The following is a 23,073-nucleotide window of genomic DNA, read 5'->3' as shown; positions in this document are numbered from 1 at the left end:
AACGTTCGAACGTTCGTTCGTTACGTTGACATTCGGACTTTAATTAATAGGTTCGAACGTTCGGTGAAAAAAAGAAAAAGGCAGGCGCGCGACATTGAGGCGATGTGAAGCGGCGCGTCCCCCGAGTGCGCTCGGCTCAACCAGTGTGGTCTCTGCCGGGCTGTAGCTGGATACTATTGTCTCAACCAATGCAATAGAACAATTTTGATTGACAGGCGATTCTGCCAATTACGTCACACCGCTTGCACCCGCCTCTGCTGTTACCACCAATCGGCAAGCGTTTAATTATTTTTTTTACTTCCGGCAATACATTTATCTGCTTGCGAGACCGAGAAGCACAACAGAGTGAACAGACTCCGTAGCTCCCCGCTGAGGAAGGATCATTAATGAATACCATCCTTTTTCGGCCACGGAGCGCGAGCTTCATGGCGGGAGGTGGTTGCGTTGTAAACAACTCTGGCCGAGGGCGGACGGGCGGCAGGCGTGTTGGGAGCCCGGCGGCACCCCGCCGGTGTCTCTCTGTCGTCCCCCGTTCCGAGGTAGACGGTGGAAGGAGCCAAGGCACGCGCCTCTCCTTCCCGTCGACCAAGAGTGAATACCTGTTATTGAACGTGTAACACTAACTATATAACGTCAATGCCACAAAACGAATGCATTTGTTTTAGGGGTGGACGGTATAAACGGTATACGGTATAAACGGTATGAATTTGCTCTACGGTATGGATTTTGAGTATACCGTGTAACCGGTAGTGCAGCTCTAAAATAGCAATGACGTCATGTAACCACAGCGCGACTATTTCACTCGCATTTGCCCCTAAAAATAGATAGAATTAGTCATAGATAATAGATATGTGCGAACTGTAAAAAGTTATTTAGGAGGCTTCGCGCAGTGGGCGTGCCAGCCCCTACCGCACGCATGTAAACACGGGTCTAGTAGTCTAGTGGGACGGGACACGGGAGCTGTCGGCGTCTCCCTGAGCTAACGTTAGCTTAGCTACCGTTACTAAATGACCCAGTCAACTATTCACTTTTAGTTTAATACATGATGGGGCATTGTCTAACCGAACGGTATCTAGTCGGCCAGCTACCGATAGCTCCTGACATCAACAAACGCTCCACAAAGTCTAGTACTAGAGACGTGTATGCTACCTGTTAGCTCACGTTAACGCAAATTAGTTCACCGTTCAAAACGAAATGTCCCATTGAACTAAATAATTCACTGAGGCGTTGTATTAACGTTATATATGCAGTAGCTACAGATAGCTCATGATATTAATGTCTTATAACACTGATTCGATGCGTATTCGAGCTGAGGGCTTGCTAACGTTATAATACCAATACAATAGGGTCCAGGTGCAGCGCCGGAGAATCCTGGCCGTAGCTCTGCTCGAGGCTACTAGAGTATAGGTCCAGGTGCAGCTCCGGAGAATCCTGGCCGTAGTACACAGACAGTGGAGCTTGTTGCGTGGTGGCGATGTCTCGCAGATAATACCAGTACAAGTCTAATTATATAATATATATATTTTATAAAAAAAAAAAAAAAAAATTATATAAAATAAAAAAAAAAAATTTTTATCAAAAACGATGATACCGTGATATATACCGTTACCGTCTATGCTTCAAATTATACCGTGATATAAATTTTAGACCATACCGTCCACCCCTAATTTGTTTATCTAGCCCCTTACGTGACTGCGGTGTGCAAGGGCTATTGTTTATCATAAGTAGGAACTTTATGCAGTACTCAGCAGCTTGTTTATTTTCTTCTGAGTGCTTTGTTTAATTACATGTTTACATGAACAGCCACCACTGTAAACAACATGTTTTTTCACCAATATATTATGCAATGCCGCCCTCCGTAGGATCTATAATAAAAAAAAAATATATATATAAAAAAAAAAATGTAACAAAATTTTTTTTTATTAAAAAATTTACAAAAAACGAACGTTCGAACGTTCGTTCGATAAACCCTGGCGAACGTTCGAACCCTAAAAACAGGGTTCGGGCTCAGCCTACTAGCTCAGTGCAGCTCAGCGTACAGACGTTAGACAGCATTGCTTCAGAGTCCGCCTATTTTGCCTGAAATAAGTGCCTGTTGTTTTTTTCCCCACAAGGGGTCAAATGCATCTAACATGCTTTCCATCCTCGCCATTCCTTTATGCCCACGTCGCGTTAAATACCGAAATTAACGCTGCGTTAGCGTGAGCTAACTAAGCTAAGCTGATCAGAGCCATATAGAGAGAACAGCAGAGGTCCACTAGGGACTGGGAAGGAGGGGGGGTTACTGCATTCTCGAGATAGCCCCACTAACAGGATCTGGCCGGTACTGCACCTTCTGACTCCCAATATGCCTTTTCCAGCCAAAATACAGCGCTGTTAGGATATTAATATGATATTAATATCGAAAAAAAAAAAAAAAACAGTGAACAGGAGGTCTATTTGTATTAAAAACAATAGATTGTTTTTCATTTAAATGTCTGGAAGAGATCAAAAATAAAAATGTCAAATGATATTTCCTGTTATGGTTTGACACCGACCCCAAACGCTAACGACACAGAGAGAGTAGTTTCAGAGTTAGCCAAAAACTAGGGCTTGTTTATTTCACAGAATAGCAGCGAGAACTTGGTTGAAAAACAGACACAGACTGGGATACAAGCATTAGAGGAATGTTGCTGCTCTGCAGCTTCTCCCGGGAAGGCTTCGTCTGAGGAATCTGACAGTGACGTCAGAGCCGCTCTGCAGAATCCTCCCGGCAGTACTCCGAGGTGGTAGCGGAACAGGGAGAGAGAGAGAGCGGGTTAGCTCAGAGTTCAGTTGGGAACAGACAGGTGACAGGTGAAGTGACTTGTCCCAACAGATAATCCAAGTGACTGAATCTTCGGTGTAATTACACACAGTGAGCAATGTCCCAAACAACAATCCAAGTGATAGAATCTTCGGTGTGAATACACACAGTGAGCGATGTCCCAATAATAATCCAAGTGATAATATCTTCGGTGTGAATACACACAGTGAGCAAAGTTCAAACAATAATTAATCCCAATGAACAATCCAAAAACAGGCAAAGGGTGAGAGACAGACTGAACACAAAGCAGGATCTCTTCAGTGTTTACACACACGAAAAATGATAGGGTCAAAAGACGGTCTTGCAAAAACTCACCCAAGCGCTGTGCGTAAAGAGAGCAGATCAAACAGGGCGAGCGCTTCGTAACGGAGAACGGGTTGTCCAAACGGAATACTCCTTGAGAGTCCTGGGAGGCAAAGCACAGGGAACAGCAGGCAACGGAAGGAACGGCAAATGCAGAGAATATATCAAAACGATCCAACAACACTTGATGGGGAATCAGGGTATATATAATCAAAAGGAATGCTTAATGACAAGCTGTGACAGCTGCGGGATGAGATTGACAAGCGTGTGGTTGGGGAAGCACCAATCAAACGGCGTCTACAGGAAGAAGCGTGTGAAGAGGAGAATGCAATTAATTAACTGAAAACTTAAAGGAACAGAGCGAGTAGGTGAGCAGCGGACAAAAAAACCTCACATTTCCATTGCTTTTTTTGTTGTTGATTTAAATGTTACTGATTGTTTTAAATGGGCATATAATATCGTCTCATATCGATCGCAGGCACCTGAATCGAATCGTATCGTATCGTGGCAGACTTTGTGATATCGGAAAATATCGTATCGTTGTCCAAAGAATCGATATCGTATCGTGATGAAACTGGTGATTCCCACCCCTACTGTTGAAGTACTATTGAGCACTGTTGAAGTACTGTTATAACACTGTTGGGGTACTGCAGATAACTGTTGAAGTGCTATTGAGAACTGTTGAAGTACTATTGAGTACTGTTGAAGTACTATTGAGCACTGTTGAATAGGGATGCTCGATATTGGCTTTTTTACCGATACCGATATACCGATATTGTCCAACTCTTAATTTCCGATACCGATATCAACCGATACCGATATATGCAGGGTTCCCCCCCCCCCCCAAAATGGAATAATTTCAGGTAATTAACATTACATATCTCTTGTTGTGGAATTAACACAACATTATGCATACTTTTGACAATAAATAAAATCAGAATGTGTTCTTACTAGCTTGCCTGGGTAAATAAAGGTTATAGAAATGTTTAAAAAAAAAAAAAAACTGTTGGTTACTGTTGAAGTTAGGGCTGGGCGATAAAACGATAACGATAACTATCGCGATAAATTATTTCCTCGAAATAAACATGAAACGTGGTCGCAAAGTTTCGATATATCGATTTTCCAAGCTTGGCTCCGTTCAGCCTCGGCTCAGCACACTCACTAACAACAACCAACGTTACGTGATGACGTGCTTACGCACAACAGCTAACAATCAGTGAAGGAGATGGCCGAGAGCAAAGTAGACCCGGAAGGAGACCCAGAGGTAGGAATCACTCAACAACAAGGCTTGCTAGGCTAATTAGCTTGCACGGCGATGTTTTATATATTTACGTGCCGAGTATGTGTGTGGCGTGAATTCTGAGGCCACGTTTATAGTAGTGGGGGTATACAGTGGACGTCGTTTCAATATATTGTGGCGGAAGAGAGTATTTTAGTGTCATATTTAGCACATTGTCATGGAATACACCGCTTAGATACAACAGGCTGGCTAGGATAACTAGCTTGCACGGCACTGTTTTATATATTTATGTGCCGAGTATGTGTGTGTTTTGAATTCTGAGGCCACGTTTATAGTAGTGTGGGGTATACAGTTCGTTTCAATATATTGTGGCGGAAGAGAGTATTTTAGTGTCATATTTATTGTCATGAGATACTCCGCTTGTCGGCTAACTGCTAACGTGCGCGGACTGATGACGACATCAACTCGACTTGAGACATTCGCAGCAGCATAAGAAGTTAATTAAACTTGACAGACATTATATCGACGATAATTATCGATATCGAATTATATGAAAATTATTTTATAATTTTATCGCGATAACGTTTTTGGTCATATCGCCCAGCCCTAGTTGAAGTACTATTGAGCACTGTTGAAACACTGTTGGGTACTGTTGAAGTACTGTTGGGCACTGTTGAAACACTGTTGGGTACTGTTGAAGTACTGTTAGGCACTGTTGAAACACTGTTGGGTACTGTTGAAGTACTATTGAGCACTGTTGAAACACTGTTGGGTACTGTTGAAGTACTGTGAGCACTGTTGAAACACTGTTGGGTACTGTTGAAATACTGTTGGGTACTGTTGAAACACTGTTGGGTACTGTTGAAGTACTGTTAGTACTGTTGGGTACTGTTGAAGTACTGTTGGGTACTGTTGAAACACTGTTGGGTACTGTTGAAACACGATTGGGTACTGTTGAAACTAGGCCTGCCGCGATAAGCAATAAATCGATTAATTGCCGCGATAATTAAAATTAATGCAATGATTTTGACGGGCGCGATTAATTGCTATTTGCGCGTTTGTTTTAATGAGGCGGAACCAGTGCCCCTTGTCAGTCACTGTCCGTGTTGGGAGGTGGGCCGCTGGCTTTACTACAGAGCAGAGAGCACAGCACAGGAGCTCCGTGGGGCAACACCACATAGCTTAACTACATTTCTCAATAGTGTTGCTCCTTTTAACCAAGTAGCGTTATTTGTAGTGTAACGTTAGCGTTTTAACGTTAGTAGCTAATAGGGGTGGACGGTATGGTCTAAAATTTATATCACGGTATAATTTGAAGCATAGACGGTAACGGTATATATCACGGTATCATCGTTTTTGATAAAAAAAATTTTTTTATTTTATATATATATATATATATATATATATATATATATATATTTTTTTTTTTATAAAATATATATATTATATAATTAGACTTGTACTTGTATTATCTGCGAGACATCGCCACCACGCAACAAGCTCCACTGTCTGTGTGTACTGTACGAGTAGCCTCGAGCAGAGCTACGGCCAGGATTCTCCGGCGCTGCACCTGGACCCTATTGGCATAACGTTACTTAACTGTGCTCATCAAGCCCTCAGCTCGAATACGCATCGAATCAGTGTTATAAGACATTGATATCAGGAGCTATCTGTAGCTACTGCTAGCCGGATATATAACGTTAATACAACGCCTCAGTGAATTATTTAGTTCAATGGGACATTTCGTTTTGAACGGTGAACTTACTTGCGTTAACGTGAGCTAACGGCTAACGGAGCTATCATACATGTCTACTCTACTAGACTTGATGGAGCGTTTGTTGATGTCAGGAGCTATCGGTAGCTGGCCGACTAGATACCGTTCGGTTAGACAATGCCTCATCATGTATTAAACTAAAAGTGAATAGTTGACTGGGTCATTTTGTAACGGTAGCTAAGCTAACGTTAGCTCAGGGAGACGTCCCGTCCCACTAGACTACTAGTAGACCCGTGTTTACATGCATGCGGGAGGGGCTGGCACGCCCACTGCGCGAAGCCTCCTAAATAACTTTTTCCAGTTCGCACATATCTATTATCTATGACTAATTCTATCTATTTTTAGGGGCAAATGCGAGTGAAATAGTCGCGCAGTGGTTACATGACGTCATTGCTATTTTAGAGCTGCACTACCGGTTACACGGTATAGGCAAAATCCATACCGTAGAGCAAATTCATACCGTTTATACCGTATACCGTTTATACCGTCCACCCCTAGTAGCTAACGTTAAAACTAACTTAAAGTTAGTTGTTCACCAACAATCTCAACATTTGTTTTATCATTAGCTCATGTCGATCTACTAGTAGCATCAGCAAGCTAACGTTAGCTGGCCCCAGTCCACTAGCAGCATGTCGATCTACCAGCAGCATCAGCAAGCTAACGTTAGCTGGCCCCAGTCCACTAGCAGCATGTCGATCTACCAGCAGCATCAGCAAGCTAACGTTAGCTGGCCCCAGCCCATTAGCAGCATGTCGAAGTAGTAGTAGCATCAGCAAGCTAACGTTAGCTGGCCCCAGTCCACCAGCAGCATCAGCAAGCTAGGATAATCACAACAATACTTCCGGTCCGGTCGGTGGGCTTCAAAATAAAAGTCTAAAACACCGGAAAAGACGGAGCGGTGGGCTTCAAAATAAAAGTTTTGGGAAATAAATTTCTCAAAAAAAAATTCTCTAACCGGCCGCAATAATATCGCTTATCGCGATATTTTCGGGGGCAATTAATCGCCCAGCAAAATTTGTTATCGTGGCAGGCCTAGTTGAAACACTGTTGAAGCACTGTTAAGCACTGTTAAGCACTGTTGAGACACTGTTAAGCACTGTTGAAGCACTGTTGAATCACTGTTGAATCACTGTTAAGCACTGTTGAAGCACTGTTGAGGTACTGTTGAAACACTGTTGAGGTACTGTTGAAGCACTGTTGAATCACTGTTAATCACAGTTGAAGCACTGTTGAGGTACTGTTGAATCACTGTTAATCACTGTTGAAGCACTGTTGAATCACTGTTAATCACTGTTGAAGCACTGTTGAGACACTGTTAAGCACTGTTGAAGCACTGTTGAGACACTGTTAAGCACTGTTGAGGTACTGTTGAAGCACTGTTAAGCACTGTTGAAGCACTGTTAAGCACTATTGAGACACTGTTAAGCACTGTTGAAGCACTGTTAAGCACTGTTGAAGCACTGTTGAGACACTGTTAAGCACTGTTGAGGTACTGTTGAGACACCGTTCCCTTAAGCCGAAGCACAAACATTCACATGAGTCTGGCCTGTTGCCTGGACAACAGCTGTGGAAGCGGAGGGGTTGGGTGTTCTGATTGGACGGTCAGCTGTGTTGTTACGCTCCATTTGTGTCATAAAACATTGACATCTGTTTAGAAGGAAGCTGTTATGGCTCCGAGTCAGAGATCAACCACCGGGTGGCCTGTTGATGCAATAGTTCAACCTACATACTACAGAGTTTGATATGATGTAGAATTCTGAATGCACTGGTCCATATTATTATATACACAGATGATGAAGGAGACGCTGACTTGACTGTGCTCGATGCCTCAGATTGGTGGATTCCATACTAATGATGTTTGCTTAAAATTTTTTTTACAGTAAGATCCAATGTAAGAGGTAGTTGAATACTAAAGTGGTGGTTGTCTGTGAACTTTAGATTCGAGCTGAAAGTAAACTTGGAAACCAGTCTCAATCCTTTCCCGGGCTCACGTTGGCTAGTTAGCCACCTCGACTCGTTCAGTCCAGAATACTTGCATGAAATGGTGAAAATGTATCATGAAAACAATATGTCTTCTAAGGTGTTAGATCCTGATCAAACTGGCCAGTATCACGTCTTCGTCTGTTTGGCTCTCCATCCAATTCCTCTGCGTTGTGTCATTTTAATGGTCCTGACGTCTCAGATACGTGAAATACCTTACAAGGAAAAGCGTGGTTTATTTGATGAACAGAAACCTCAGCTCAGATGTTAACAGATTGTATTGTCCTTGAAGAGTCTATTCTAATGATCTCTCGGTGTGTTCAGATTGTCCTTTCAGTCCAATAGTGGTCAGGCCTAGTCGTTAGCCAAGACCATCCTCGTGGTAGCCGAAGCTAATGATGATGTGGCATTCCCCCCCCCCCCCCTCTGTGATAAGAGGAGAGAGTCTCTTGGTCCCTTCCCTCCTGTGGGATTCGTTTCTTTGGTCTGCCAGATTTTAGTCTGCCCTACACCCGGAAACACCGTTCGACTTATAGATCTTCGTTGTAGCAACGACGGCCCGCCGCCCCTCTCCTGGTTGTCATGCGACGCTCATGACAACTGCTAATAACCTTTCACACATTTCAAAACGTTTCTCTCTGTCAAAACCTCCATCGCGCTCTGCCTCTGTGGCCCCTTATCTTTGTTTTGTCTTCGAAGGAATTCAAAACATTCTCTCGCTGGCAGTGTGCTAAACATTCTGCTGGCTACTGCCTCTGAACCGCTCCTTCTATCACCGTCTTCCATGCACATTTCGATCTCACCGTTTTAGCTGTGGTCATCTCCCCCCAATCTATACATCACATACATTGAAAAAGCACCCCAAATCCTTCAAAGGCATTATGCCATTTTGAAGAATCGATAAATCGGGACCAAATTATCGATAAATATCGATATTTCTATTAGTATCATTTAATTTTTAATTTTTAATTATTATTATTTAAACAACAAATGTATGTTTATTTTGCAGCAATTCTTTGTTGTTGCCGCCATCTTTAGTGTTACAGATTTCCCCATTCAAAACGACCACAGTGATCCTTCTCATTTTATAGTCGTGGTCTCTGGATGTGATGGAGGAGTGCACTGCATATTCAGTTGCAATTCAACTGAATTTACATGAAATCGGGATGTTTTAACTAAAATATGCCACAAGACCTAGTATTTTAGTATAGTATAAAGTATTTAAAAAAAATATATATATTTCTTTTCATATGCAAATATATCGATATGTGACACAACTATATTGATAAGTGGTCTCAGCCTTAACACATTCACGGCCAGGGGTCGCTGTTTACCCCCTGGGTAGAACGCCAGCGCTGTAAGTCAATGGGGCACTTTGTTCACTTGCGAGTGCTTAAAATATATGAAATGTTATAGCTATGGATCTAATACACCCGTCGATTGTCAGTGAGTTGCTTCCAGTCAACATGCACAAAACAGATAGTTTTTTCATCCGTACATTTCCGTTTTATACCGTTTTGAATATGAGTATAGTTTGGGTGCTTCTGAGTAATCCCAGGAAAAGACGCGATAATAGCGTTTTAGTGAAATCCACTTAACACTAGGGGTGGGACGATACATCGATCCAGATCGATACATCGATGTAATTATCAACGATCGAATCGGATCGATGCGATGTAATAAGATCGATTCATATCGATACTCTTATTTTGAAAATCCTGTGGCGAGTCTCATAACTGATTGTGTTAAATGGGCATATGATATCATCTCATATCGATCGCAGGCACCTGAATCTAATCGTATCGTATTGTATCGTGAGAGACTTTGTGATATCGGCAAATATCGTATCGTTGTCCAAAGAATCGATATCGTATCGTATCATGATGAAACTGGTGATTCCCACCCCTACTTAACACGTTGATATTTTTCACCTGATTATCTAATCATCCTGAAATCAACGCTAGATTATCGTTATTATCCTTCCTCATGCAAGAATGAAATGTGGTTTAGACCGGCGCCCCCCCCCCCCCCCCTGCCACCAACGGCATACACACACACACACACAGCTTCAATCGCGGGAGAAAAAAATATCAGATCAACGCAAGATTTGATATATAGTGTTCTTACCTTGTCTCTGATGTAATGCAAAAAAAATTATACAATTATCTGATCACCATTTGAAGTACTGGGCGCGGAGGTCCGTGCCACGTTCTCCAGCATTGCATATGAAGGAGGGGGGGGGGGGGGGGGGGGGGGCTAGTTGTGATATCGTTGTAACAGGTTACCTCGCCGGAGTATTTAAACCCCGCCCACACGGCTCAGCTCGGCCCAGAAAAAAAAATACATAATTTCGAATGGAGTGCAATAGCGGCCACAATGCGTTAGGGGGCGGTATTGACCGTCTGCAATCGCAGACATACTCAGAACAGCATGCACAAGGTGCCTCGATGAATAATGAATGGCAATAGCGAATAAAAGAAATAACGAGTTATTGGCCGTCAAGCGCTGGCTCCCAATCACGTATATATACGTGAATGGCCCCGGATGTGTTAATGTCTTCCTCCTCCTCCTCACTGACGGACTTGTTGTGTGCATTGCAGATAGCAGAAGCGGCTCAGGCTGACGACTTGTACCTGGACGATACAGGATCAGGAGGCTTCTACCCTGAGGATGACGATGACTTTAACTCAGGGTCTGGCTCAGGTAAGAGGTGTGCACTGGCACGCACGCACACACACACACACACACACACACACACACACACACACACACACACACACACACACACACACACACACACACACACACACACACACACACACACACACACACACACACACACACACACACACACACACACACACACACCACACACAAACCACACAGGCTCAGGAGGCTGCTGCCCTGAGGTGCAATGACAATTTAAATTTTAGAGTCTGCTAATAGTTGCTAAAACCACTCTTTCTTCATAATGGTGTATGTGGGCACTCGATTGAAGGTGACACACACACACACACACACACACACACACACACACACACACACACACACACACACACACACACACACACACACACACACACACACACACACACACACACACACACACACACAAAGGAATGCTCTCTCTCTCTCTCTCTCTCTCTCTCTCTCTCTCTCTCTCTCTCTCTCTCTCTCTCTCTCTCTCTCTCTCTCTCTCACACACACATACATACACACAAAGAGAGAGAGAACAGTTTGGGACCACCAAGTTAAATTTAGATTGACTTGTCACCTTCAATCGAGTGCCATGGGCATGTCTGCCAATTGTACTTGTTTTTGAAAGGCTGTTCTTCCTTCTTGAAGGTCCACTATTCTACTTGCCTCAAGCATCTTCACAAAGCGAGCATTCCAGGGTCAAAACGTCTCTCTTTCTGAGACACAGAGGAACTCCCTCCAAAGTTACTGTACACTGCAGTCCTATTCCACATTGGAATCAAATCCAACTAAATCCAACCAAACCAGACCAGACCAGACACACAGACACACACACACACACACACACACACGCACACGCACACGCACACACGCACACGCACACACACACTGTCTAGCTCAGTCATACTGTACGTCTCAATATTTGCCCAGTAGTGTACAGTAACACCTGGAATGATAGAGACGGACTGAGAGTTTTTATGAACAGATGTTTTATGAGCACAATTAAAAATGTATGCAAATCTCTGGCTGCCCTGTGCACAGCCATGCTACTCATCCCAGGTGCAGCCAGAGCGGGAACAATGCAACGTTCAAGATCAAAGCAGGACTGTGCACGCCAGGAGTGTTCAAATCGACTTCTTGTTTGAATTCATAGTCGTATAAAGCATTGGAGCGAACAGCGTGCTTCGCATGGTGGCTTCCTCAGGTTTGCAATTTAAAATGTCTTGGCGCGGTGCCTTCGTCTGTGAATGGTGTTAAGACCTGGTTGACCTGGTTGGGTTTTTATTCACTGCAATGCAGTGGCCTTCAAGCTTCTTCTCTGGGGAGCCTTTTTATGACCCAAACCTTGTTCTTTATTTTAGGGTAGAAACGAATAGAACTACGACTAGGGACTTAGAAAGGCTTTTAGATCAATATCACATTGTTATTTTTTGGTGCACTGTGGCTACTAGGAAAGACCAATGACCTCTGACCTTGTCAAACATCGACAGTGCATGAATGAAATCCACCATTTCCTCTTCTCAACTCTTAAAAAAAGGTTGACCTTTTGGGAGTTTCGAGGCTCCAGAGGGACAGTAATGACTTGTTTCCTCCTCCAGGTGTAGGTGAGGAGGTGGTGGGCGAGGAGGCGGTGACGGTGAGCATGGTGTACATCGAGCCCAAGGCAGCAGAGCCCACCCAGGACTCCACCAAAGACTTCACCCCGAGGGTGGAGACGGCCACGGTCCGGGACACAGCCAGGGCGAACGTGCCCAAGAAGACGCTTCGAACTGAGGTGAGTGCAAGTTTCAAATTCAAGTTCAAGTTTGCTTTTATTTGTACATGTACAGTACATTACAGTGAAATTCTTGGTTCTATATGAACCCCTGAGAATGTGCTTCATACAGTAAACAAACTTGTAAGCAAAAGAGGAATAACACTATACAATATACAATATACACTATACAAACTAAAGTACAACCTAAGTACAATGAAGTAAAAATGCAGACAATGAGGTACAAAATGCAGACAATGAGGTACAAAATGCAGACAATGAGGTACAAAAACCTATATATTTTTAAAGGCAAGGTGCAAAATGCAAATGAGGTATGGATGTAGTGCAAATCTCTTTAATAAATAGATAAATATGATGTAGTGTTAACGTTTCTAAAGTGAGTGTTAAGGTGAGTGTTTGTTTAAAGTGAGTGCAGCGACGAGGGTTAGCGTGATACAGTGTCCGTGGAGAGGAGAAGCATTGGGGTGAACGGTGAGCCTCGTGTGAGAAACGAGGACCAACACGTAGAAGAAAGTCTTGCCACGACGTGAACGGTCTACCAGGTGTACCATCTCACGTGACGAGATAGACTTTTGAGAACTTTGAATTTGAATTTTGACTTAACATTCTAATGGCGATGTACTGTAGCGACGGTTACCGTTGAAAGCTACATCTTTCAAATCCAATATATAAAATCCCAAGAGAACGTTCTGAAAAACCTCTGAAAGGGTTAAGTATGGGAGAACCACCATGTGACCGTGCAGAGAATAATGGCCAACATGACGGACTGAGTGAACACTATTGTGATACAGCCCCAGGTGTAGGAGAGAGTGAACACTATTGTGATACAGCCCCAGGTGTAGGAGAGAGTGAACACTATTGTGATACAGCCCCAGGTGTAGGAGAGAGTGAACACTATTGTGATACAGCCCCAGGTGTAGGAGAGAGTGAACACTATTGTGATACAGCCCCAGGTGTAGGAGAGACACTTGGGTGTGTCTGTCTATTGGCCTATTTACAGGCCATTTAAAGGCATATTTCTACTGCCTTTTATTTAGCATAGAAATACACATTCACTCTGCAACCAAATTTTCTACCCTTGCCGTATAGAATTGCTGGTACAGTGTACAATTGTATATTGATATCATTGAGCAGATGACCAGATATACTTATTACATGGCGTTTTAACATTCGCCGAAATGCTTGATTGTGATTGGTCAATAGCGCTCGTCAGAGGTCCGTTATTACTCGATAACGGACCTCTGCCGAGCAATAATGACCGCTGTGCGCAGCTATAGCAATCAAGCCCACTGACACACACTGCATCAGTGCAGCCAATCAGACACACCTGCCGGCTTCTGGCGAAGCTGCCGGCGATGACAGCGGAGAGACAGAACAGAACTGCGTCTGCATTTGATCTCGTCTTGTCGATGGTGTAAAATGATTTAGGTATATTGTTAGTAAGTTAGCCATGTAATAAGCGGGATAATGTATAGCTATACTCGGTCATTGTCGCAAAATAATTGACCTTCACTACGTCAACTCCGTGTCAGTCAATTATTTTGCGACAATGACCTTGTAGCTATACATTATCCCTTACTTATCACTCTAGGCATTTTGGTACTTCCCTTCTCTTCGGCCTTTTAGGCAATGTAATGTCTCCTAGTCTGAGGGTAAACATTATGACATGATGAAACGTGGGAGACACTTATCGGTGACCCGTGTGACTCCACAAAGAGAGATACCATGCAGTGAGTCTTTAGCTGACCTGGCACGTTATCAAATCCCCCCCGTAATACCAGCAGGAACTTGGGGTTGCTCCAAAAGATAAGGATCAAGCGTCCGTGTCGGCTCTCGGCGTCGCTGCTCCATTGCACATCAGGAGGATTACATCCCGTCCAGGATTCCATCTCTCCTCGTCATAATCTCATGCTCTGGAGCGGCCTCCGATCTCACTCCACACTGTGTGCTATTACTGTGCTGCGCTGCGGAAGGAGGGACAAAAAGGGTCACTTTAAGGAAAGAACTGTTAGTAACAGCAAGTATAGCATAGGGACATAGAGTAAAACTGTATATTGTATAGTAGTGTACATAAGACCCAGTGCCTTTAATTCGCAGCTAACATTGTATTGCTTTTATCTCAGGACTTTTAACATGTCTATTTCATCATGTCTATTTTATTATCTTCTACTTATTTTCCTTTCTATTGTATTCTTGCACAATCGAAGCGGGCATGGCCACCCGCATTTCACTGTATGCCCTGGTATGTATGTGACAAATAAACCTCTTGAATCTTGAATCTTGTGTACTACATCTGGTTAGGGTTAGTCATTAAGCCAAGCCATAGGACGCTCTGGACCTGTTCCAATCCACCCCCCACACACACACACACACACACTTTCTGCCTCTGCCTCCTCTGTTCCCTTGACCGAATACAGTGGCTCAGTTCCATTTTGGTCCATTGCAACCTAGTCTCTTGGCCAAGCCATTAGATGTATGGGCTCAGATCCATTTGTGGTCCTTTGCTTCCTTTCCGAGCCTCTTGGCCATGGGGTCACTGGCCGGGTTCCATTTTCTTTCTTCCTTATCTGGCTTGGGAGGCTCATGTAAAGTTTCTGTGGCAAGCCACCATTTGTAGAGGATCACTCCGGTTAAAAGGACTAACATGGGAGAAACGTATTTTTCTCCATTTCTTCCTCTCATTTTGTATATTTAGCAGTTTCTGTCATTTCTAAATGCAAATAAGCTGTAAGTGATCCTCCGGCATCCATGGCAACCTGTATCAAGCGTCTAATTTCCCAAACTTGATTCGCCCCTTGAACAAATCATTGGCTGTTTCTTGGCCATTTTGTTCTCTTGCTAGTACGTCGGACAGTAGTCTCTCACTGGCTAGGTTACATTTCGGTTGCTGGTCTCTTTCACTAGTCCTTCTAGCCGAGCATTTGGCCTCATACCACACTGTCTTAATCTATCTCATCCTGCTGAGCACACAGACAAGAGAGTAAAGGAATGTATTGAAGCAGGGATTCAAATGTGTCTGTCAAGCACTAACCTCTCTCTCTCTCTCTCTCTCTCTCTCTCTCTCTCTCTCTCTCTCTCTCTCTCTCTCTCTCTCTCTCTCTCTCTCTCTCTCTCTCTCTCTCTCTCTCATCTCTCTCTCTCTCTCTCTCTCTCTCTTCCACTCCCTAATTATCTCCCTCCAGGCTCCGGTGGCAGCTACAGAGGACATGCAGAGGAACCAGCTGACCAGCACCACCAGTCCTGTCGGCTCGCCCCAGGAGCCCATCGAGGTCCGCTCCGAAAACCTCTTCCAGCGGACGGAGGTGCTGGCAGGTACGTACCTCGAGAGAACACACACACACACACACACACACACACACACACACACACACACACACACACCACACACACACACACACACACACACACACACACACACACACACACACACACACACACACAATTTGAATGCTTTATTTAAATCTACCAATTAAACTTATCTTTCATTTAATTTAATTTAAAAGCTCTATTTAAACTCGAAAGTCAACTGAGGTTTCCCTCACAAGTGTACATACAGAAATAAGCAAAAAAAAGCACATAAAACCATAACAATAAGACAACAAGACGACGTAAAGAACAAGGATAACAAATCAATTAAAAACGTACAACTTGATTGACAAAGGATATATATATATATATATATATATATATATATTTTTTTTTTTTTATTATCTTTTTTCCCCCTTCTTTTTCCGTTTTTCTCCCATCCCAATGTTAGTCGTTATGCCAATTCCCAATCCCCTTCCTGGTCGTTGCGCACTCTACCCCCTACCGTCGGTCTGGGAGGGCGGAGACTATCACATGCTTCCTCCGACACATGTGTAGCCAGCCCACCGCTTCTTTTCACCTGCCAGCGCCGACTCTCACTGGGGGAGTGTAACGTGTGGAAGGGTCACACTACCTCTCCCAGATCCTTCCCTTGCTGTGCAGGTGCCCCGACCGAACTGTAGGAGTCGCTGTTTACAACGACCAGGACCCACCCCACCGGTTTCCCACCCTCTAACACTGCCAATTGTGTTAGTATGGACGGTCGGCCAAGCCGGAGGCAACCACAGCCGGATTCGATCCCACTGGCTCTGTGGTGGTAGACAGACGCTTAGTCCGCTGCGCTACCTGGCCGCTCCGACAAAGGATATTTTAAAGATTTTAAAACGGCAACAGAGGGGAGAATCTCCAGCTTTATGGACTGCTGGAGGTCATTCCATAAGCTAGGGGCATCATAGCAATGTGTAGATTTACCCTGTTCTGAGAAAACACGGGGGCGTCTATACTTTCCGTAGCCGCATTTCTGCAGGACGCTCTCTGATTGGCCACTGACATGTTTGCCCAATCCGTGACGAGCTGTGTCTTTGCCCATTTCCGCGTCGAACAGCCTGCAAACTACCTGGCGTTCTATCGCCATGCTCTAAGACAAACTCAAGAGTGCCTAAGCTTAACCGTCGAAAGAACTTGCCGTCACGCTCTAAGACAAACTCTAACCTTAACCTACTTCGAAAGAGTGCCTAAGCCTAACCAGTGTAGAAACTGGCGTCGGCCAATCAGAGAGCGTCCTGCAGAATGCGGCTACGGAAAGTATAGACGCACACGGGGCCCTTAAAGACCAGCCATTCAATAGAACAGCTCCATAGGTTCCAACATTCCATTCCAATAATGATGTAGTATAAGGAGGTAGCTTACCAATAATGATGTAGTATAAGGAGGTAGCTTACCAATAATGATGTAGTATAAGGAGGTAGCTTACCAATAATGATGTAGTATAAGGAGGTAGCTTACCAATAATGATGTAGTATAAGGAGGTAGCTTAACAATAATGATGTAGTATAAGGAGGTAGCTTACCAATAATGATGTAGTATAAGGAGGTAGCTTACCAATAATGATGTAGTATAAGGAGGTAGCTTACCAATAATGATGTAGTATAAGGAGGTAGCTTACCAATAATGATGTAGTATAAGGAGGTAGCTTACCAATAATGATGTAGTATAAGGAGGTAGCTTACCCAATAATGATGTAGTATAGGAGGTAGCTTACCAATAATGATGTAGTATAAGGAGGTAGCTTACCCAATAATGATGTAGTAAAGGAGGTAGCTTACCAATAATGATGTAGTATAAGGAGGTAGCTTACCAATAATGATGTAGTATAATACATACATAAGATACAAATATTTCAGAGGACATGTTTGATACAAAGAGCCTGGTCAATAGAATCCTGCTGCTTATTCTTCCCTTTTCTTTGATAGGCCTGCAGATTTAAAGCCAATATGAAGATCGTTAGCCTGCAGTCATAGCCAGTGATAGTCTCTGATAATGGCCAGCTTGTCCATGAGGAACACGTGTCGTATTCTGTACCGGTCGAAACTGAAAAGATTAGCACTCAGATTACATTCAGATTCAGATGTATTAGATATGGCATTAGTAACACCTCTCTGACAGCCATGGCAGTCAATACAGCAGTACGATCATTACTAGGGGGTGGGACGATACATCGATCCAGATCGATACATCGATGTAATTATCAACAATCGAATCGGATCGATGCAATGTAATAAGATCGATTCATATCGATACTCTATTTTGAAAATCCTGTGGCGAGTCTCATATCCACCCAAGAACAACAGCAGTAGCTCCGTGTGTGTAGACGTTACAGCATAGCATTCTCCCTTTCTGTGTGTGTGTGTGTGCGCGCGTCTTTGGAAAGAGCAGATGAGGTCAGAGGAGTTTGATGTTTAAATGTTATTTAAACATAAACAATATAATACATAATAAATGTAGGCCTATACATGATCATGCAACATCAACAAATTGTTGTAGGAACGGTTGGGAGAGGGAGGTAGGGAGGGGTTTTAGGTTGAGTTTGAGTTCCAAAAAATGGAGCTTAAAGTTTAAAGCTCAATATATCAAAACGTGGCACTTTACAGTGAACAGGAGGTCTATTTGTATTAAAAACAATAGATTGATTTTCCTTTAAATGTCTGGAAGAGCTCAAAAATACCTTACCTTTTTTTAGTTGATCTAAATGTAACTGATGTGTTAAATGGGCATATGATATCATCTCATATCGATTGCAGGCACCTGAATCTAATCTAATCGTATTGTATCGTGAGAGACTTTGTGATATCGGCAAATATCGTATCGTTGTCCAAAGAATCGATATTGTATCGTATCATGATGAAACTGGTGATTCCCACCCCAATCATTACTATACAATTTTACAGAATACAGGCCTTTATATGCAGTACAGCCAATGTAGGCCCACATCAGGTCATCCCCATTATGCTCACACTGTAGTCTGTGCTAGAAAGGAATTATAGAAGTTTTGGTTGTGAGTTTCTGACTTCTCTGTTATGGTCGACAACAAGATCAATAGTAAATTAATTGCCCTGCTGTTTGCCTTCTGAGAATTGTATTTTTATTATTTTTTTTATTATTCAGACATTGATTCAATATCACAGCGGCTTCCCCGTCACAGGCGATGCTCAGAGAACAGATATCGAGTACAGATACTGTGGATATCGCTGGCCATCGGCAGAGATCGCCATGGTTGTTTGAATATTTCATAGTTTCTTCCATATATACCGGAACAATTCTGAGCACTGGGCTCCCCCGTGATGACGTCATGTCTTCACTCGGCTGCTCATGCAGTAAATTCCTCCGGTGCCTTCTTCCAACCATCTGCAGTAAATTCCTCCGGTGCCTTCTTCCAAACCATCTCATTACATCTTGTGAACAACAGTTTATTCCTTCTTGTTCCATCAAGAGTTTCTTTAGAGTCCACTCTGCAGTAGGCCAGCAGTTTTCTAGTAAACAGCCCCGTGTTAGATCTAATGGTAATCCTTGGCCCCGGTGTCTCTCCCTCAATACATTTCTGAAATAATGAGTTTTAATAAACTTGGACTGCGGCCTCGGTGGGACAGAGGAGGAGTTCAGCTCACAGTAGGCGCCCCAAGTGGAGAGGAGGGGAAACTATCTGTCTGTTTCTCTCTCTCTCTCTCTCTCTCTCTCTCTCTCTCTCTCTCTCTCTCTCTCTCTCTCTCTCTCTCTTTTTTTTTTTTTTCTTTTTTTTTTTTTTTTAATTCTCTCTCTCTCTCTCTCTCTCTCTCTCTCTCTCTCTCTCTCTCTCTCTCTCCCTCTTCCCCCACACATCTGAGGCAAAATGTATCGGCACTTCACAATGACTTTGTTGTGCGATTCATCTGCCATTATGCGCTATTTGTTGAGAGTTGAGATTACAGAGAGGAAAATCGGGACGCCATTTAACGAGCGCTCGCCTCACATCTCTCTCCATTGACAGACTTTCAACTTCACCCGATTCATATTCGTCTCTGGATTGTGATAAATCGACGTGTTTAGTTCTCCATCTCAAGCCTAAATAGAGTATGCATATGTTGCATGAAGAATATATTTTTTTATATGCCAATTATTGTAAAAAGCGCCTCACCAGGTTTTCTCTATGTCCCATGGCTGTACATTGCCATGGAAATGCTTCAGATCTTGTTTTTCTTTTTCTCCTCCTCCTCCTCCTCCTCCCTTATGGCTTCTATAAGTATAATTGTCCATAATCGAATTCACATTTATTCGCTCTGCGCTGTGGAGCTCATTGGCTGGAAGTGTGCCAGGTTCCTTTACCCAGGGGGCCACAGGCTCTGATCAACATGTGGAAACGTGAAGTCGAGCAGAGGGCAGGTTGTTACGCCACAAGATACCCTAAATGGATTAGGAAGCCATGAAGGACCTCGTACGGCCTAGCTAATTGGGAAGGGAAGTGACGTGAAGCCGGTAGAGAAGGAGGAGGAGAAACAGGGTCTGAAGCCGTGTAGAGAAGGGAGGGAGGAGAAACAGGTCTGAAGCCGTGTAGAGAAGGAGGAGGAGAAACAGGGTCTGAAGCCGTGTAGAGAAGGAGGGAGGAGAAACAGGGTCTGAAGCCGGTGTAGAGAAGAAGGAGGAGAAACAGGGTCTGAAGCCGTGTAGAGAAGGAGGGAGGAGAACAGGGTCTTGAAGCCGTGTAGCGAAGGAGGGAGGAGAAACAGGTTCTGAAGCCGTGTAGAGAAGGAGGAGGAGAAACAGGGTCTGAAGCCGTGTAGAGAAGGAGGGAGGAGAAACAGGGTCTGAAGCCGTGTGAGAGAAGGAGGGAGGAGAAACAGGGTCTGAAGCCGTGTAGAGAAGGAGGGAGGAGAAACAGGTTTGCCTGGGGAGCTGTAGGAGAGGAGGTGTTTCATAATAATGGCCAGATTTCACTCTCATTTACTCATTACTGTTGGTTTACATTGTGTCCTCTGCAGGAACTTTAACTTCTCACCCCTCTCTCTCTCTCTCTTCTCCCTCTCTCTCTCTCTCTCTCTCTCTCTCTCTCTCTCTCTCTCTCTCTCTCTCTCTCTCTCTTCTCCTTTCTCCACAGCCGTCATCGCAGGTGGGGTTATCGGCTTCCTCTTTGCGATCTTCCTCATCCTCCTCCTGGTCTACCGCATGAGGAAGAAGGATGAGGGCAGCTACGACTTGGGAGAAAGGAAACCCTCCCGGAGCGGCCTATCAGAAGGCACCAACCAAGGAGTTTTATGCATAAACCCCCCCCCCCCCCCTCACCGCCAGGTTGACAAATCACGAGTGACAGTCTAATGGCAGTCCATGACAACGACAAAACATATACAAACACAACGAATAACAACACGGCAACAAAAAAGTTATAAAGTTGATTGAGGAAAAATAACATAAAGGAAAGCTTTTGCATAGAGTATTGTAATTAAGATCTTTCTTTCTTTCTTTTTCTTTTTTTTCTTTCTTTTTTTTTTAATGAAAGCCAAGCATTGCTTATTTTATGGCAAATCTCAGTGTATTTAAACATTTTGTGTATTATTTTAAAAGGCTGAAAAAACAAAAAAAAGAAAAACAACAAAAAAAAACAACAGGACTGTAAAGGCGAGGAAAAAACCAATCGCATCACGTCTTCTGTCAAAGGAGCTGTTTTTAGTCGCTGACTACTTTTAACTGTAGCAGTATGTTATTTGTAAAGAAACATTTTAAAAGTGTGGAAATAATTGAATATAATTATTCTGTATCAATCCTACTTTCATTTCTTTCCTTTTTTTTGTCCTAGCATGTCTGATGTTGATCTCTAAAGGTGTATTTCATAATTTATCTTTTCTTCTGATGTTAAAAAAATGCCTTTGTAGTTTTTGATGAAGCTCTTTGGTCTTCATATTAACTGATAACAGTCAATGTAAATGTTTTCCCTTCAGGTTACAATGTTTATTTTCTTACAATTTCTTTTTGCTCTCACATCATTTTATTTTCTTTTCTTTTTCAAACGTGAGCGTTTTCATTTTGTTTTGTCGTTTGTTTGTTCTTTTTTATTTTTATTTTTTCAATGTAGCTCTATGGTCATAAAACAACAACTATTTCTTCTTCTGCAGTATGTTATGTTTATACCCAGGAATTGGTCTTAAAAAGCTAAAGATGTGTCAGGGCTCGAGGAAAAGAAAAAAAGAATCACAAGACTCACTTTTACGTCTTGTGGGCATTTCTTTTATTTAATTGCATTCAATTTCATATTGCACATCCACTGCATTGCTTTCCCCATTGGTGTCATGCAGGTCTGAGTGTATGTCGTTTTTTTTCTTTTTTTCTTTTTTTTTTGGAGGGGGAGACTTGCGTTTCTTTGGCCCGTGGTTTTGCCCTCAGCCACCACCTCTGATGTGTTCTCCTGATTTACTTTGACTGACCCCACCCCTTCCTACGTCCAACGCCCCACCCCACGCCTCTCTCTCTTTCTCTCTTCTCCCCTGCCTTCCTCTTACCCTAATTTTTTTTTAGATTGGAGCTCGGGTCGAGCTGTCATTCCCCCTCCTATATTTCTCACTCAGCTGTGTGAAGCCAGCCAGCCATGTCTGCCAGTGCGTGAAGCTAGCTAGCCATGTCTGCCAGTGCGTGAAGCTAGCTAGCCATGTCTGCCAGTGCTGTCCCCGTTGTCGTTAACACACACACACACACACACACACACACACACACACACACACACACACACACACACACACACACACACACACACACACAACACACACACACACACACACACACACACACACACACACACACACAACACACACACACACACACACACACACACACACACACACACACCGGACCTGGCTAAACAACCTACTTACGGAGCCCATTGATCGGTACGCCATGAGGCCTCTCTCTCAGAGACCTGTTCCGCTCTGTGTGGGGAATCCCCATCAATAAATAAAGTTTCTTTTTATTGTTTTGTTGGACCAGGGACCATGCAAGCAATTGGAAATTGCTACCGGAGTTAGCTTCAAGCAATTTGCATATTTGGTCCCCGGGGCAAGGGTACAGTCCAATAAGATACAAGACAATGAATAAGGTTAATTAAATAAAGCTATCATCATGTATGAAAGACCCTC

General features: G+C 43.4%; 1 protein-coding gene across 1 annotated transcript in view; it reads left to right on the top strand.

Moving 5' to 3' along the window:
• The window catches only part of sdc2 (syndecan 2), a 90,200-nt gene extending 68,973 nt beyond the window's left edge, over window positions 1–21,227 (top strand). Inside the window, 5 exon segments of the mRNA XM_084312617.1 lie at window positions 10,743–10,845; window positions 12,438–12,613; window positions 15,796–15,925; window positions 21,048–21,166; window positions 21,168–21,227. Of these exon segments, the coding sequence (XP_084168743.1) occupies window positions 10,743–10,845; window positions 12,438–12,613; window positions 15,796–15,925; window positions 21,048–21,166; window positions 21,168–21,212 (573 nt within the window). The 3' untranslated portion in view covers window positions 21,213–21,227.
• Window positions 21,228–23,073: the final 1,846 nt, after the last annotated feature.

This window comes from Notolepis coatsorum (assembly GCF_963971535.1).
Source record: "Notolepis coatsorum genome assembly, chromosome: 4".
NCBI classification, from domain to species: domain Eukaryota; kingdom Metazoa; phylum Chordata; class Actinopteri; order Aulopiformes; family Paralepididae; genus Notolepis; species Notolepis coatsorum.
The sequence above is the reverse complement of the archived record's forward strand: the minus strand, read 5'-3'. Positions and strand labels throughout refer to the sequence as shown.